The sequence below is a fragment of the Colias philodice genome, chromosome 6, assembly GCF_061535455.1.
Source record: "Colias philodice isolate Cphi_HAF_F1 chromosome 6, ilColPhil1 Martin Lab GWU primary, whole genome shotgun sequence".
Lineage (NCBI taxonomy): Eukaryota > Metazoa > Arthropoda > Insecta > Lepidoptera > Pieridae > Colias > Colias philodice.
This window is the reverse complement of record NC_143091.1, coordinates 10,955,266-10,969,320: the sequence shown is the minus strand read 5'-3', so window position 1 is coordinate 10,969,320 and position 14,055 is coordinate 10,955,266. Positions and strand designations below refer to the sequence as shown.

General features: G+C 40.9%; 2 protein-coding genes across 2 annotated transcripts in view; both read right to left on the bottom strand.

The window, feature by feature from the left end:
* Klp31E (kinesin-like protein 31E) overlaps positions 1 to 14,055 on the bottom strand; it is a 75,177-nt gene that overhangs the window by 21,317 nt on the left and 39,805 nt on the right. Inside the window, exons 4-17 of the mRNA XM_089696946.1 lie at positions 10,624 to 10,869; positions 9,341 to 9,665; positions 9,039 to 9,197; positions 6,165 to 6,367; positions 5,468 to 5,704; positions 5,139 to 5,294; positions 4,731 to 4,896; positions 4,126 to 4,320; positions 3,589 to 3,788; positions 1,745 to 1,816; positions 1,587 to 1,667; positions 1,413 to 1,500; positions 899 to 1,134; positions 228 to 389 (exon numbers count right to left, since the gene is read on the bottom strand). Coding sequence (XP_089553072.1) covers positions 228 to 389; positions 899 to 1,134; positions 1,413 to 1,500; positions 1,587 to 1,667; positions 1,745 to 1,816; positions 3,589 to 3,788; positions 4,126 to 4,320; positions 4,731 to 4,896; positions 5,139 to 5,294; positions 5,468 to 5,704; positions 6,165 to 6,367; positions 9,039 to 9,197; positions 9,341 to 9,665; positions 10,624 to 10,869 — 2,526 coding nt within the window. The remainder of the gene's footprint in view (positions 1 to 227; positions 390 to 898; positions 1,135 to 1,412; positions 1,501 to 1,586; positions 1,668 to 1,744; positions 1,817 to 3,588; positions 3,789 to 4,125; positions 4,321 to 4,730; positions 4,897 to 5,138; positions 5,295 to 5,467; positions 5,705 to 6,164; positions 6,368 to 9,038; positions 9,198 to 9,340; positions 9,666 to 10,623; positions 10,870 to 14,055) is intronic.
* Positions 7,662 to 14,055, bottom strand: part of LOC149488048 (uncharacterized) — a 37,120-nt gene continuing 30,726 nt past the window's right edge. The window contains exon 3 of the transcript XR_016315807.1: positions 7,662 to 8,905. The gene's annotated coding sequence lies outside the window, so the exon portion shown is untranslated. The remainder of the gene's footprint in view (positions 8,906 to 14,055) is intronic.

The following is a 14,055-nucleotide window of genomic DNA, read 5'->3' as shown; positions in this document are numbered from 1 at the left end:
GACTGTAGGGTGTGCCTTAGACACATAAAACGTAAAGTAGAAGAAATTCTATTGCTCAGGCGGTATCACGGGTGGCCGAGAGGTCGGGCGTCGCCCCAGTAAAGCGAAAGACGCGGGTTCTCATTAACCAAATATCAAATGTAGGTAACATTTGATATTTGGTTAAATAGTATTTTCTTGTTGTCGTAACCACTCGCACTGCATCTATATGGCCACTGTCAACATACCTCGGCCAACCTCGCCCTCGTGTCACCAAGCATCTTCTCGCAGCGCGCCGCGTCGTGTGCGTGCTGTAGAGCACGTGCCGCGAGCCGCTCTAGCGCGTAGCGGCCAGCTGGGCATTCTATCTGCTCAAGTAGGCGGGGCAATTCGTTCTCTTCGTTTTCTTCCTGCAAAATTTAATAAAAGAGGTTATTTTTAAGCTAGGGTCTTGAGTGTGGAGATCCTGAAGCCGAAGCCAGAAATTTCGTAACGTAAATAACCTACTACGCACGCTATGCAATAACTATAAAGTTATTGCATAGCGTGCCACGATAACGTTGCAGTCTCCAAATGCCACACGTCTTTTTTGCAGACAGACTCTTTATTAAAACAGTTTTATTTCCAGCACAGTCCCAATGGTGCTCAATTTGAATTGGATCACTCCTAGTAAGCAAATAAAATGATTGTCTCAAGAGGTTCCGCTCTTCTTTAACACTATTACAGAAATAGAACAATATGATTGAATACAATGCAAAAACATAAAAGAAAAAAAAGACGGGTTGCACTCCGGGAGTGCCGGCAGAAGTGAAAACTTATTATTAACGTTGAGCATGTTTGATATTTTGGAATGGTATATAATCTCTGTGTGAGTGTGTGTGTGTGTGTGTGTATGTGTTTGTGAATCATCCAAACTTACTTCAATCTGCATGATCTGCGACTGCGTGTCCGCGATCGCATCTCTCAAGTACGCGAGTAGTGTCTGCGAGTCCGGGTCTGCACTGTTAGCTGCACAGTCCCGCTGCCGCAGCTGGTGCTCGAGCGCCACTTCAAGCTCGGCCAGCGTGGTGCGAGCGGCGCAGGCGCGGGACAGCCAGCACTCGAGACGAGACCAGAGCTCGCGGCCGGAGGTACGGGCGCGAATGCGGTTGCGATCTGTAAGTTTAATTAACATTTTATACGATAAATGAAAAAAGTAAGATTTTTTTACTTTTTTTAATACAGTATCAATGTGACGAATTAATTTTGATACAGATTTTTTATCAACCTGTTTAACTGGAGATTATTAAAAAAATATTGTAAAAAAATAAATTGAATTGAAATAAATTGTTTAAAAAATGGAAATAAATTGTTTGGATCTTAATGATTATTGGAATTGACTAAAAACTAAACATAGCTGTTATAAACATAGGGTGAGTAACGAGGATAGTTACCATGTAGTCTTCCAGCGGCACGACTGCTCAATTTATCTCTGTGTCCACGACGTAGCAGTGATACTTCTTCTTGTTTTCGTTTTAATACCTATAACAAATTTAATATACAATAAAAATATTGTCGCTTGAGAAAGGTTGTTTAATTGTTAATTAAAAAAAGGAAAATATTTTTACCTGTTCTTTAAGTCTAGTTTCCGCCTCCAATGATCGTATTAGATTAGCATTCTTGCGAGATTCTTTACGTAGTTGAGCTACCTGAAAAATAACATGATTGTTTGTTATACAACTTGTAATAAGAAATTTTTTCAAAATAAAAAATACGATTTACTTACTTCTTTCGCTCTTGCGGCTTCAGCTTGTGCATGTCGTTTTGATTCCATTCGCATACGTTGAACGAGTTTCACCTACAACAAAAACAAATTTTTTAAAGTTCAACTTGACATTACATTTCATCGACGTAACATTTTTTTTTTCCAAAAACAAAAGAAAGATATCCTAATTTTTAAGAAACTGAAATATAGTTATTTAACTTTCCACTTCACTTATTATCCACCATCCATCGTCTATGATGCGCATTGCGCGGTAACTTTGCAGGAGCAAATGACGTCACCTTATCTATGAGAAACTTTCTAAGTAGCTTTTCACTCGACCACATTATATAACTACATATATATACTGTACATTGTAATGTTAAATGGTGTGGTTCAATAAATGGTTAAATAAATATATAGTACGATTCATACTTAATGACGGCTCGGAAGTTAGCTGCAGGTGCGAGTGTGGGTGCGCACAGGTCCCTTATAGTTCCGCTAATATCTAAAATTGTTTTCTTCGCATCGGATCGTACAAGCCGCCGTTATGTTTGAATCGTATAATACCTTGTCGCGCTTCAAGCCCTGCAGCTCGCCGCGCAGCGAGTGTATCTGCTGCGCGGTGTGCTGCTGCGAGCGCTGCAGGCGCGCGTGTTCCCGCTGGGCCGCTGCACTGGGCACGTACCTTGTCGCGCTTCAAGCCCTGCAGCTCGCCGCGCAGCGAGTGTATCTGCTGCGCGGTGTGCTGCTGCGAGCGCTGCAGGCGCGCGTGTTCCCGCTGGGCCGCTGCACTGGGCACGTACCTTGTCGCGCTTCAAGCCCTGCAGCTCGCCGCGCAGCGAGTGTATCTGCTGCGCGGTGTGCTGCTGCGAGCGCTGCAGGCGCGCGTGTTCCCGCTGGGCCGCTGCACTGGGCACGTACCTTGTCGCGCTTCAAGCCCTGCAGCTCGCCGCGCAGCGAGTGTATCTGCTGCGCGGTGTGCTGCTGCGAGCGCTGCAGGCGCGCGTGTTCCCGCTGGGCCGCTGCACTGGGCACGTACCTTGTCGCGCTTCAAGCCCTGCAGCTCGCCGCGCAGCGAGTGTATCTGCTGCGCGGTGTGCTGCTGCGAGCGCTGCAGGCGCGCGTGTTCCCGCTGGGCCGCTGCACTGGGCACGTACCTTGTCGCGCTTCAAGCCCTGCAGCTCGCCGCGCAGCGAGTGTATCTGCTGCGCGGTGTGCTGCTGCGAGCGCTGCAGGCGCGCGTGTTCCCGCTGGGCCGCTGCACTGGGCACGTACCTTGTCGCGCTTCAAGCCCTGCAGCTCGCCGCGCAGCGAGTGTATCTGCTGCGCGGTGTGCTGCTGCGAGCGCTGCAGGCGCGCGTGTTCCCGCTGGGCCGCTGCACTGGGCACGTACCTTGTCGCGCTTCAAGCCCTGCAGCTCGCCGCGCAGCGAGTGTATCTGCTGCGCGGTGTGCTGCTGCGAGCGCTGCAGGCGCGCGTGTTCCCGCTGGGCCGCTGCACTGGGCACGTACCTTGTCGCGCTTCAAGCCCTGCAGCTCGCCGCGCAGCGAGTGTATCTGCTGCGCGGTGTGCTGCTGCGAGCGCTGCAGGCGCGCGTGTTCCCGCTGGGCCGCTGCACTGGGCACGTACCTTGTCGCGCTTCAAGCCCTGCAGCTCGCCGCGCAGCGAGTGTATCTGCTGCGCGGTGTGCTGCTGCGAGCGCTGCAGGCGCGCGTGTTCCCGCTGGGCCGCTGCACTGGGCACGTACCTTGTCGCGCTTCAAGCCCTGCAGCTCGCCGCGCAGCGAGTGTATCTGCTGCGCGGTGTGCTGCTGCGAGCGCTGCAGGCGCGCGTGTTCCCGCTGGGCCGCTGCACTGGGCACGTACCTTGTCGCGCTTCAAGCCCTGCAGCTCGCCGCGCAGCGAGTGTATCTGCTGCGCGGTGTGCTGCTGCGAGCGCTGCAGGCGCGCGTGTTCCCGCTGGGCCGCTTGCAGTCGCCGCAGCTCCCGCGACATGCCAGCCACGCGCCGCTCGTACTCGTCCTTCACGCGCTTCAGCTTCTCGCTCGGCTGCGACGATTGGGCCGCTGTGGAACAATGATTACATGTTATTGGTATTTAATAGAAATGTTTTGGATTATTTTTTTAAAAGAGCAAATAACTGAGCAGGTCGGTCATCTAATGAAGCGATCACACAGGAAAGTAAAGAAATTTCGAAATTATTTACATCAAACTTAAAAAAAGAGAGTGGGTGCCGAGCAGACGTGTCAGAAGCGAAACTTCTTTATCAAGGTTCAAAGATACCAAAATCGTTGCCAACTCCATCACGTGCCAGTATTGTCATATCCAACCTTGGCAACCTTGGCGCGAAATTTGTCTCTCAACACGCCTAAAGAAGCCGCTAGTATAAAGGTGCGCACTCACCGATGGAGGCGAGCACCTTGTCGCGCTCGTCGCCCGTGGCCTTGATCTGCTGGTGCAGGTGGTCGAGCCGCTGCTCGTAGTGCGTGCGCAGCGCCGCCAGCCGCCGCTGGGACGCCTCCAGCTGCTCCACCAGCCGCGCCTTCGTGTCGATGTCCTCGCTCAGCGCGGCCAGCTGCGCGGTCAGGAGACGCTGACCTGGACAAGTTTTACAATTTTTTTTACAATTTCTATTAGATAAAATGAGCAGATTTTGAAACCCAATATTATGTTGAAATATTTCAGTCACTTTTAAGACTAAGTGCCCCAAAACCACCTGCCAGGAGTATTTTACCAAAAACGTAGAGCTTTTTTTATAACAAATTCCTAATGTATTTGTTTTTGTAAAAATTACACTACTTTTTTTAACCCATTGAGCCCCGAACGGCCCGATCGGTCCACAACACAATAGATTTTCTATTGTGTCTGTGATTCTGGGGCCTGAGTTATTACACGTTGTCATATTATGTAACTCAAATATTCGTCGTCAATTACAACTTTTCGAAACTGTGTCTATGTCTTTTACTTTCTCACTTAAAAACACCTTCATAAGTCCTTCTATAACTCACCCTTAGCCTCATTATCTTCTTCCGAGTCACTCTCTTCTTCCTCCGACGGGTCTGAGTCACCAGCACTCTCTCCCTCCGCGCGTTCCCTCTCACCCATCGGCGAACTCTCTGTCAATTTCCTTTGGAATTCTAGTTCGCCCATACTTCGCGCTAGCAGTTCTTTTTCCTGTAAAGTTACGATAAAGATATATTGCTTTTATTCATATTTTATATTTATACAGGGAATTTTAAACATACATAAAAAAGATTAAAGTTTATTTAAATCTTTTTAAATAATATTCATGAACATACTATATAAACTTATTTCGTATCTGTCTTAAAAAACCCTGCCTAATAAACACGTAGGCGGCGTTTTGTTTCAGAAAATTTTTGATTGCGAATCTAGTGTTTTTTTTATAGTAAAATCACCTTATAAAGCTCTCGTTTAGCATCATCAATAATGGTAGAAGTATCCAGTATGGATGAGTCATGTCTCGTTCTTTGTTCGCGTCGTCTACTCGCTTCGTATAACGCATTCGATTCCATCAGTTGAGCTCGAAGATCTTCTATCTCAGATACATATCCCTGTAAGCGAGAATTAAAAAATTATAATAATAATTTATAAATTTATTTTTTATTTATTCTTATTTAATCAAAGTACAACACCATTGAACTTCTATCAAACTAATTCGATAACTTTCTGAACCCCATATTTAACCAACAAATACCAACCATGCATTAATTAAAATCAAAATTACCTGTACTAAAGCAGTAAGCGAACAGTCCGTCGCATCAGGGCTACCGTCCTTCGGCGCCCAAGTCCCTAGAGCTTTTTCTGCTAATAACTCGCTATTTCTCGCTGAAAGCTGTTCAATTGTCCCTTGCATGGCCTTGACCCTTCGTCGGAGGGACTCTACCTCGTTCGTGAGGATAGCGTTCTCTTGTACCACGTCACTCCAGCCCTCTTCACCGTTTTCTGATATCACGCGTTTGCCCTGGAAATAAATTATTGACGTGACAACGTCTTATAATTCGATAGAGCCGGCTGCACGCACGAAAAAACATGACTCATGCGGCGTTACCTCGCTCTGAGGCGTTCCATGTAAGGCTTGAAGTGCAAGCGAGAGCGCGGAACGAGCGACAAAGAAGCACAATAGGCCGTTGTCACGTTCAACTATCGTCAGTAAACCGACTTTACAGACAACCAATTTTTTTTTAACACAGGAATAAAAGAAAATTTGGAATATTTTTTGCAATGTAAAATGCGTAAACTATTTTATACACACATAATTTGCCAAATAATAGCTACCTTGAGTTCATTTTGTTTAGCAGTATCTTAAAAGTCAGCCAAGATAAACATTTGTGCATGTTTTTTTTTTGTAAAATGTATGTTATTGCTATTTGTAATGGTGTTCAAAAAGCGATCACTCATTTTTCAGTAAAAAAATCATTAACCTGTTTATACTCCGCCAGTTCAAGCTGTAACCTGGCGACTTCCTGCCGCAGCTGGTGGATCGTCCTGGAGGTGAGGTCCTGGTTCACCACGCAGCGGTTCTTAATGTTTCTGGCTCTGTTCGCGTATTTCAATGTGTTCAATGTTTCCATGAAGTCACGGTCGCTGGGCGACACGCAAGCTATCATAACCGTGTTGCTGTTCCCTGGAATTAAGGTAAAAATGATAGGAAATACTACGAATGTCGTTCTTTTGCTTAATTGACAGAATAAAAAAATTCTACTCAATATACAGGGTTACAGGTTAAGTCGACCTATTCCTGTTAAGAGCGTGTAGTAGGGGTCAAAACAAACTGATTTGATCTTATAATACCATATCCAAAAGTTAGCCGTTGAAGAGTTATTGCAATTTTAATTTTTTTCTTGAAAATACCACTTTATCTTCGCATTTAGCGTTTAATTTTTTATTTTACTTATTTGGTCTGGGTTTTTTTTGAGTTTTTATGTAAAGGTTGAGTTAAACAATAATTCTCAGCAATAAAAATCCATATCGCTGCAAACAATTCAAAGAAATGGCTTTTAAACTAAAAATAATAACATTAAAGTAATTAAGTTAACTCGTTTTAAACAAAGATATTGAAAAAAATCTCTATGAAAATGTGTCTGCAGATGTTTTTAAAAACATGTGCATGTTCTTAGCTATGTAAAAAGGTATGATAACCTCAGGTAGCATTCGTAGATTCCAAGAAATCGGGGATAAACTTGGTATGGGGAAATAATTCTTAGAATAGCTCATTAACATCGGTCTAGTTATTATCTGCCTATGCGAACAATAAAGGGTTGTGCCGCGTGATTATGATGTCTCACTCACACGCTGCAACTATTTCGCTTCCACCTACTGGAGAGAGCAAGCAAGGTGATGGACGAAGCTGTATGGGGCGAAGGATGCCGCTTTGTATTTTTTAGTCTGCTTATGTGATTCGTCCGTAGTAGATGCGATTTCTGTGCTCCTCTGTGTATTGACAACGCGACTTGGCTTTCTTTTTGGACTGATTTTCTTCCGATTCTGTGACCGTGGCTCGAAACTGGACTTTGATTTTTGCTTGCGATTTGAATTTTCAAGATGAGTTCGTATACTAACGAAGAATATGCTGACATTTTGATGTGTTACGGGTTTTGTCAAGGTGTATCTGCACATGCTCGTGCGGAATACATGACCCGCTATCCTGACCGTCGTGCACCAGATGTTAGTGTCTTCGAAGGGACATATCGTCGCCTTAGAGAAACTGGTTCGATTCTAAGACGACGAACAGACGTCGGTCGGCCATCTGTCCGGGATGAGGAAGACGAAGAGGAAAATGAAATTAAGCGATTTTTTCGAATGGATCCCACGACATCAACAAACATTGTTGCCCGAGAACTTGGTCTGTCTCAGTGGAAAGTATGGTTCACAATGATATTACCCATATCACTACACGCCCGTGCACGTGCACGTGATGGAAGAAGGAGATCCTTTAAGAAGACTAGATTTTTGTAGATTCATGTTGAATGCGGATCTGGAAAACCCCTCGTTTTTCAAAAAAATTTTATGGACAGATGAGTCCAAATTTGATCAAGACGGTATCACAAACTACCATAACGCTCACTATTGGGCTCCGAAAGCACGTGGCAATCCTAACAAGAAGATTCCAAAAAAATCACAAAGACGATTCAGTCTTAATGTGTGGATGGGGATAATTTCAAATAAATTAATTGGACCATACTTCCTTCCGGACAACCTAAATGGTGAAAATTATGAGACCTTTCTGCGCCAACATTTAAGCGACCTACTTGAAGACATACCCCTGACTTTGTTAAGAGACATGTGGTTCCAACATGATGGCTGCCCTGCACATTACAGAAGAAGTGTTAGAGAATGGTTAGACATCAACTATCCAAACAGATGGATCGGAAGAGGTGGGCCCATACCATGGCCGGCTAGAAGTCCAGACCTAACCCCCATGGACTTTTACGTATGGGGGCATATGAAGAGTCTGGTGTACAATGAGCCGAACCCGATTCCATCTGTTGATATTTTACGACAAAAAATTATCGATGCAGCCAATAAGATGAGGAACCAATTAACAACTGGGGTAGTCAAGAGTTCTCTGCGGAAAAGGTTTCGAATATGTGTTCGCAATAGAGGAAGACATGTTGAGCAGGAACTGTAAAGTTTTTAAGAAAAATAAATTATGACAAAATTTATTCTGATGTTGTACTTTACTAACACTGTCCCATGTTTATCCCCGATTTCTTGGAATCTACGAATGCTACCTGAGGTAATCATACCTTTTTACATAGCTAAGAACATGCACATGTTTTTAAAAACATCTGCAGACACATTTTCATAGAGATTTTTTTCAATATCTTTGTTTAAAACGAGTTAACTTAATTACTTTAATGTTATTATTTTTAGTTTAAAAGCCATTTCTTTGAATTGTTTGCAGCGATATGGATTTTTATTGCTGAGAATTATTGTTTAACTCAACCTTTACATAAAAACTCAAAAAAAACCGAGACCAAATAAGTAAAATAAAAAATTAAACGCTAAATGCGAAGATAAAGTGGCATTTTCAAGAAAAAAATTAAAATTGCAATAACTCTTCAACGGCTAACTTTTGGATATGGTATTATAAGATCAAATCAGTTTGTTTTGACCCCTACTACACGCTCTTAACAGGAATAGGTCGACTTAACCTGTAACCCTGTATATAACTAACTACTTGTTGATACAATAAGAATGACTTTATTTCCTATAATTATAAACTCTATTCCTTAAAGCAGGCGAAGATCAATTCGTTCACACATTCTTAAAACTCGATAGGTCCATGCACATACCTCCAAGTGAATCCTGCAACAGCCTCGTCAGTTTAGAGTCCCGATACGGGACGTGCATCACTTTCCTCGACTTATCACCTAGAGCCGATATCACATTCCCTAAAGCTAATAGTCCACAATTTATCGATATGCCTTCTCTTGCTCGTTCTCCTGTCGCTCCTGAAAATGAAAGTGATAACATCGTTACAAAATAAAACTAAATAAAATGTAGTTAAGATATAAAGGAAAACTCAACTTTCTGTAAAGCTTCTAATCACATTGTCAATAAAAAAAAAATGTGTTCAATTGAATCACAAAATTACCTGTCCGTTTAAGCCGCTCAGACCCTGCCAAGTCTACAAAGTGGAACTTGGCCGTCAAAGTCTCATACTGTTCCGGAGTCTCTCCATCGGTTTCCATTTCTCTCGTGCCATCTTGGTCCGCGGCCAGCCTCCTCTGCCGCAGCATTAGAGTGAATACTGCATGTGATCTTGATGATGATGAGTTCATGTTTGTAGCTGCTGTTGTTCGAGCCAATGCCCCGGCTCGGAGTGCACCTAGAGCTTCCTTGATGCCTCTTACAGCGCGAATGGATGCACCAACTATGCGTACACCGCCGCAACCATCTTCTGTTATCCTTAAATTACTCTGTAGGAACAGAGATAAATAATATGTGAAACAATTATGGTGCTTTTAAGCTAACTGGTGTATAGAAATCAGGGTACAATTTAATTGTTGCAGACGTAAGAATGAAACAATGCAATACGTAAGTTCATGCCAATTATACTGTGGGTCATATCTTCATCAAAATTAAGATTTCGACCAATAAATAAATCAGCATGGAATAATTCACATTCTAAGTCTAATTCTACGCCAATTGATTCAATTACCGGCAATTAGTACGATGATGTAAACTATCTACAATTTGAGTTTAACATCAAGGTTGTGTTTTTATTGTGTTCTTCATTTCGATTTTGTAAACACATGAGTTGAATAGATGTAGAGTTATGTTAAATAGAGAATTTTGGCAGCAGAAGTTTTACGACCAAGTAAGATTTAATTTGGTCCAGAGGGTTTCGAAATTTACATTCCATATAAACAATGCCAATCAAAGTGTACTTTAAAGGTAAATATTTATCATCGTACTCGCTCAGACACGCGCGTGACTTAAAGTCTCACGATGCATATTGTTCTCGGATTCATGGACTAGTGAAAGTGTTTCCATTGCACCATGAATTTCGTATTTGGTTTGCTTAGGTGTGGTAAGATAATTATGATAAATAGTATAAATAGTATATAATAAGAATTCTCGAAACCAGCAATGTTGTTAGCGTACATCTTCATATTTTAAGTGTAATCTTATTTTGTAAGAAATTCATCCTTTTATATCTTGATGGATTCTTATTTCTTCTTCTTTTTTAATGGGACCTGTGACTTTTGTTTTAATATTACAATACAATTTTTTTTTAATTTAAATTTGAATTGAATATTACAATACAATAGTATGCAGCAGCACAGCAGCAGTGTATGATATTTCCTTAACCTAGTACGTTTATCTTTTCCAGAAAAAAACTACATACCTGAACATATTAAGTAAAACACCAACCTTAGCATACGGATCTTTCGCCGGATCCAGCAGGTCCACAATATCCTCATTGTACAGCTCTATAAACTGTGCTGTAACCGAGAACTCCGGAGGCAGCTGCCCCTGTGCCCTCGCAGCCTCCGCCCGTTCCTCCGCACCGGAGAACAGGTCTCGTATGGCGCGAGGAATGATCCCTCGCTTGTCCTCATCGAGATCACCTTCGCCCTCCCAACCGCTTCCCATTGTGTACGTCTTTCCTGAGCCAGTCTGTTGACAAGAAATTTCATTACATTATTGTATTAAAATGCTTTATAAATGATAACTTTTGAAAGAATGTAGAGTGTTCTTTAGACACATAAAATCGAAATAGCTGTTATAGAAGATTCGATTGCTCAGGCGGGATCACGGTTTGTCTAGCCGTCGCAAGGCGGCGCCTTGCAAGGCGAAAGACGCGGATTCGAATCCCGCCTCATGATCGAATTTTTATCTTTTTTTTTTTCAAATCTCAAGAAATTTAATGGAATTAATCGAGACCTTGTATGTTGTAGGCATAGTCACAAAAATAAGTACCTAATGCACTGATGAACGCACAGTATTTTATATTCAATGCCATGTTTCTAACACCGTCATTTACAAGTCACTCATTTGATTGATTCTTTTACGATTAGTTGTTCTTAGTAATTTATAATTTAATTCTGTACTGGTTAAAGAAATTTACGCCCAAGGAATATACGACATAGTTAAACATGTTTTAATCTTTTTCAAATGAGTATAATTGTTATTGTGTAATGTAGAACAAATACTAATCAGTATGCAAACCGTGGAAGCAGAGAAATTGCTTTTATAAGTCCATTCATTGTTTCTGCTCTTTTGAATCAAGAGAATGTAGTAAGAATTATTAGAATTAAAAACAATTTAGAACTGCATTTGTTCAAGCAAATGAATGATGTATGTTAGTATTGTAAACGTGATGATATCACATCTAATTTCTTAAATAAACAGAAATCACAAATAATTTGGAAAATCCAAAAGTGCACGCCTCATAATTTTTTTTTAATAAATATTTATTAATTATTATTTTTGTTTATTTAATAACAATTAAACCACATCGAATCAGACCCTGAAAAATGAAAGGGTTCTATTCCTGAGCATACTCAAGCGTAAGAGAAAAAAAAAGACTCGATTAGTAAAGTATTTCGGTCGCTATCGTGTTAACAAGAAAAAGGATCCGCACATACAGACACACGGACGTCCAAGACAGAACTTTTTTAAACTGTTTTTTAACTAGTTTAAATAACAAAAATGACATCAAAAATATCATGAACGTTAAAAATAGTGTTTTTTCTTAATATGTGTGTGTATGTATTATCTTACAAGTGCAATGTATGATACATAAAGACATTTTAAGTTTGAAAAATCAGATGTTTTGCGCGAAGTGACAGTAGTACCCACCTCAACGCTTCGCTTATGAGGCGTGCAAAAGGCCAATTCAGAGTAGAGTCTGAATTCGATTCCAATGATCGTCTATTTGTGAATAAACTTCTTTATATTATAGACATCGTAATACATCGTCTTAAAATCGAAACCAATCATCCTCGCAGCCATAATAATTTTCAATACCATCTCCATTAGCATCGCCTTTCTAGATCATTACAGACAATGAACGCATTGACGTCATTACGGTCCAATATAACGGGCAACAATCAAGATACACTTAGATACAAGACCCATTTCAGGTTTAGCACGTGCAGTTTAACTGAGGCGACCCACTGTCTGAGCAGCGGGTACGTGACCATGTTACTGATGGTGCCGGCCTATCGGGAATTGTAAATCATGTTGTTTATTGTTAATTGGAAGGTAAAGCATAAATACATTTGATTAGGTGCATCGTTTAGCAAGCTGTTGCTGTAATGCTTTGTTTAGATTTGCGTATAAAATACAAATAAGATCATATAATCTGATTGAAAAGGTTGTTTAATCATTATGTTAGATTAAATTTGTTTTCATAAGCTTGATAAAAGCTCGTAAGCAACAAGCGAGAAATTAGCAATCTAGATTCTAGACACAAAGTTAATAGTTTCTTTTTTGCATTAATTGTTAAATTAGTCTTGTGAATCTTATTATGTCACATTCTTAATGTTGAAATAATTTCGTATTAAAAAGTTTTGATTACAACACAATTACAAAAGAAGAACGTGTTCTACGTTCTTCTTTCACTTAGTTAATATTTTGCTTGATGACTATAAAAAGTTACCCTATCGAAGTTCAATTTACCGTACACAGCATACCTTGCACGGAAAAGGAAGGGCATAGAACATAGAAGATAGAATTACAAATAATTTGATTCCTATAGTGAAAGCGCCAAGTACTAACACTTGAGCCAAGTTCATATAAACTCTCCACTACGGAAGACGTTCTTTGGAATTCGAGAGCCATCGCTTCCCACGACGGCGTCACACTTACTTGCTTAATTAAATAATATGTTTAAATTGTTTTGCATAATAACTTTCACTGTGCGCTTTCGTAATAGACAATTTAATCTTACTTTTATAGCTGCGTCCGTTTTAATTATCTAGTTTTATAAAATATTTTATATACATAATATTTTAATATTAATAAAATTGTGTAAAAATAGACAATGTTTTTCCTAGTTATGTTACAAGCGATGGTAAATTATACAATTTTGTATTTACATAAATTTTTAATAATTGTTTAACTCATAACTCATTTGTGATTTGTCATAATTAATAACACCATACCCATATAAATGGTACGGAGACGAGATAACTCATTTCACTAAAACAAGACAAAATCATCCCACACTGCAGGGTACGTTGTCAGGAATCCTTAAAATTATTGCCAGCCACTCTATTCTAGACGTCTCCGGTCTCACCAAAATTGATGCGATGCGACGGCTAGCAATCTACCATCGTACAGTACATTTCCACAAACGGTGAAGCTTTAGTTACACTATATTGAGAACTGCCAGTTATAACCTACATGTTAACGACCAGTGAAGCACATAAAACCCCTACTCATTAAATGACCGATTTGTTCCTTTGCTTTGGCAATACAAATTAGCCTATACTACTAGGTAAGGATGTAGTTTTCTCATGGTTCAAGAATTTTTAAAAACGTTACAGGAGTTTTTGCGTTTATTAGTAACATACAAAAATACAAGTCTAAATATAATATTTATCGAGATGTAGATAAAACGAATGAAACGGCGAACGCAAAAGTTGGACAAGACTCCTTGAATTGCAAGTAAGTGTAATAATGTACATCCTATGTTTAATCAAAATAAAGAAACTGTTCCAAGCAGCGATCATTTGCAAAAACGTAATCATTCTAAAAGATGCAAATGTTTAGGTACTCAGCAGTTCCGCTTGACCAACGCGCTAAATTGCCACAAGGACTCTTTTATTTGGACAAATGAAATCGTTTCGTGTTCAA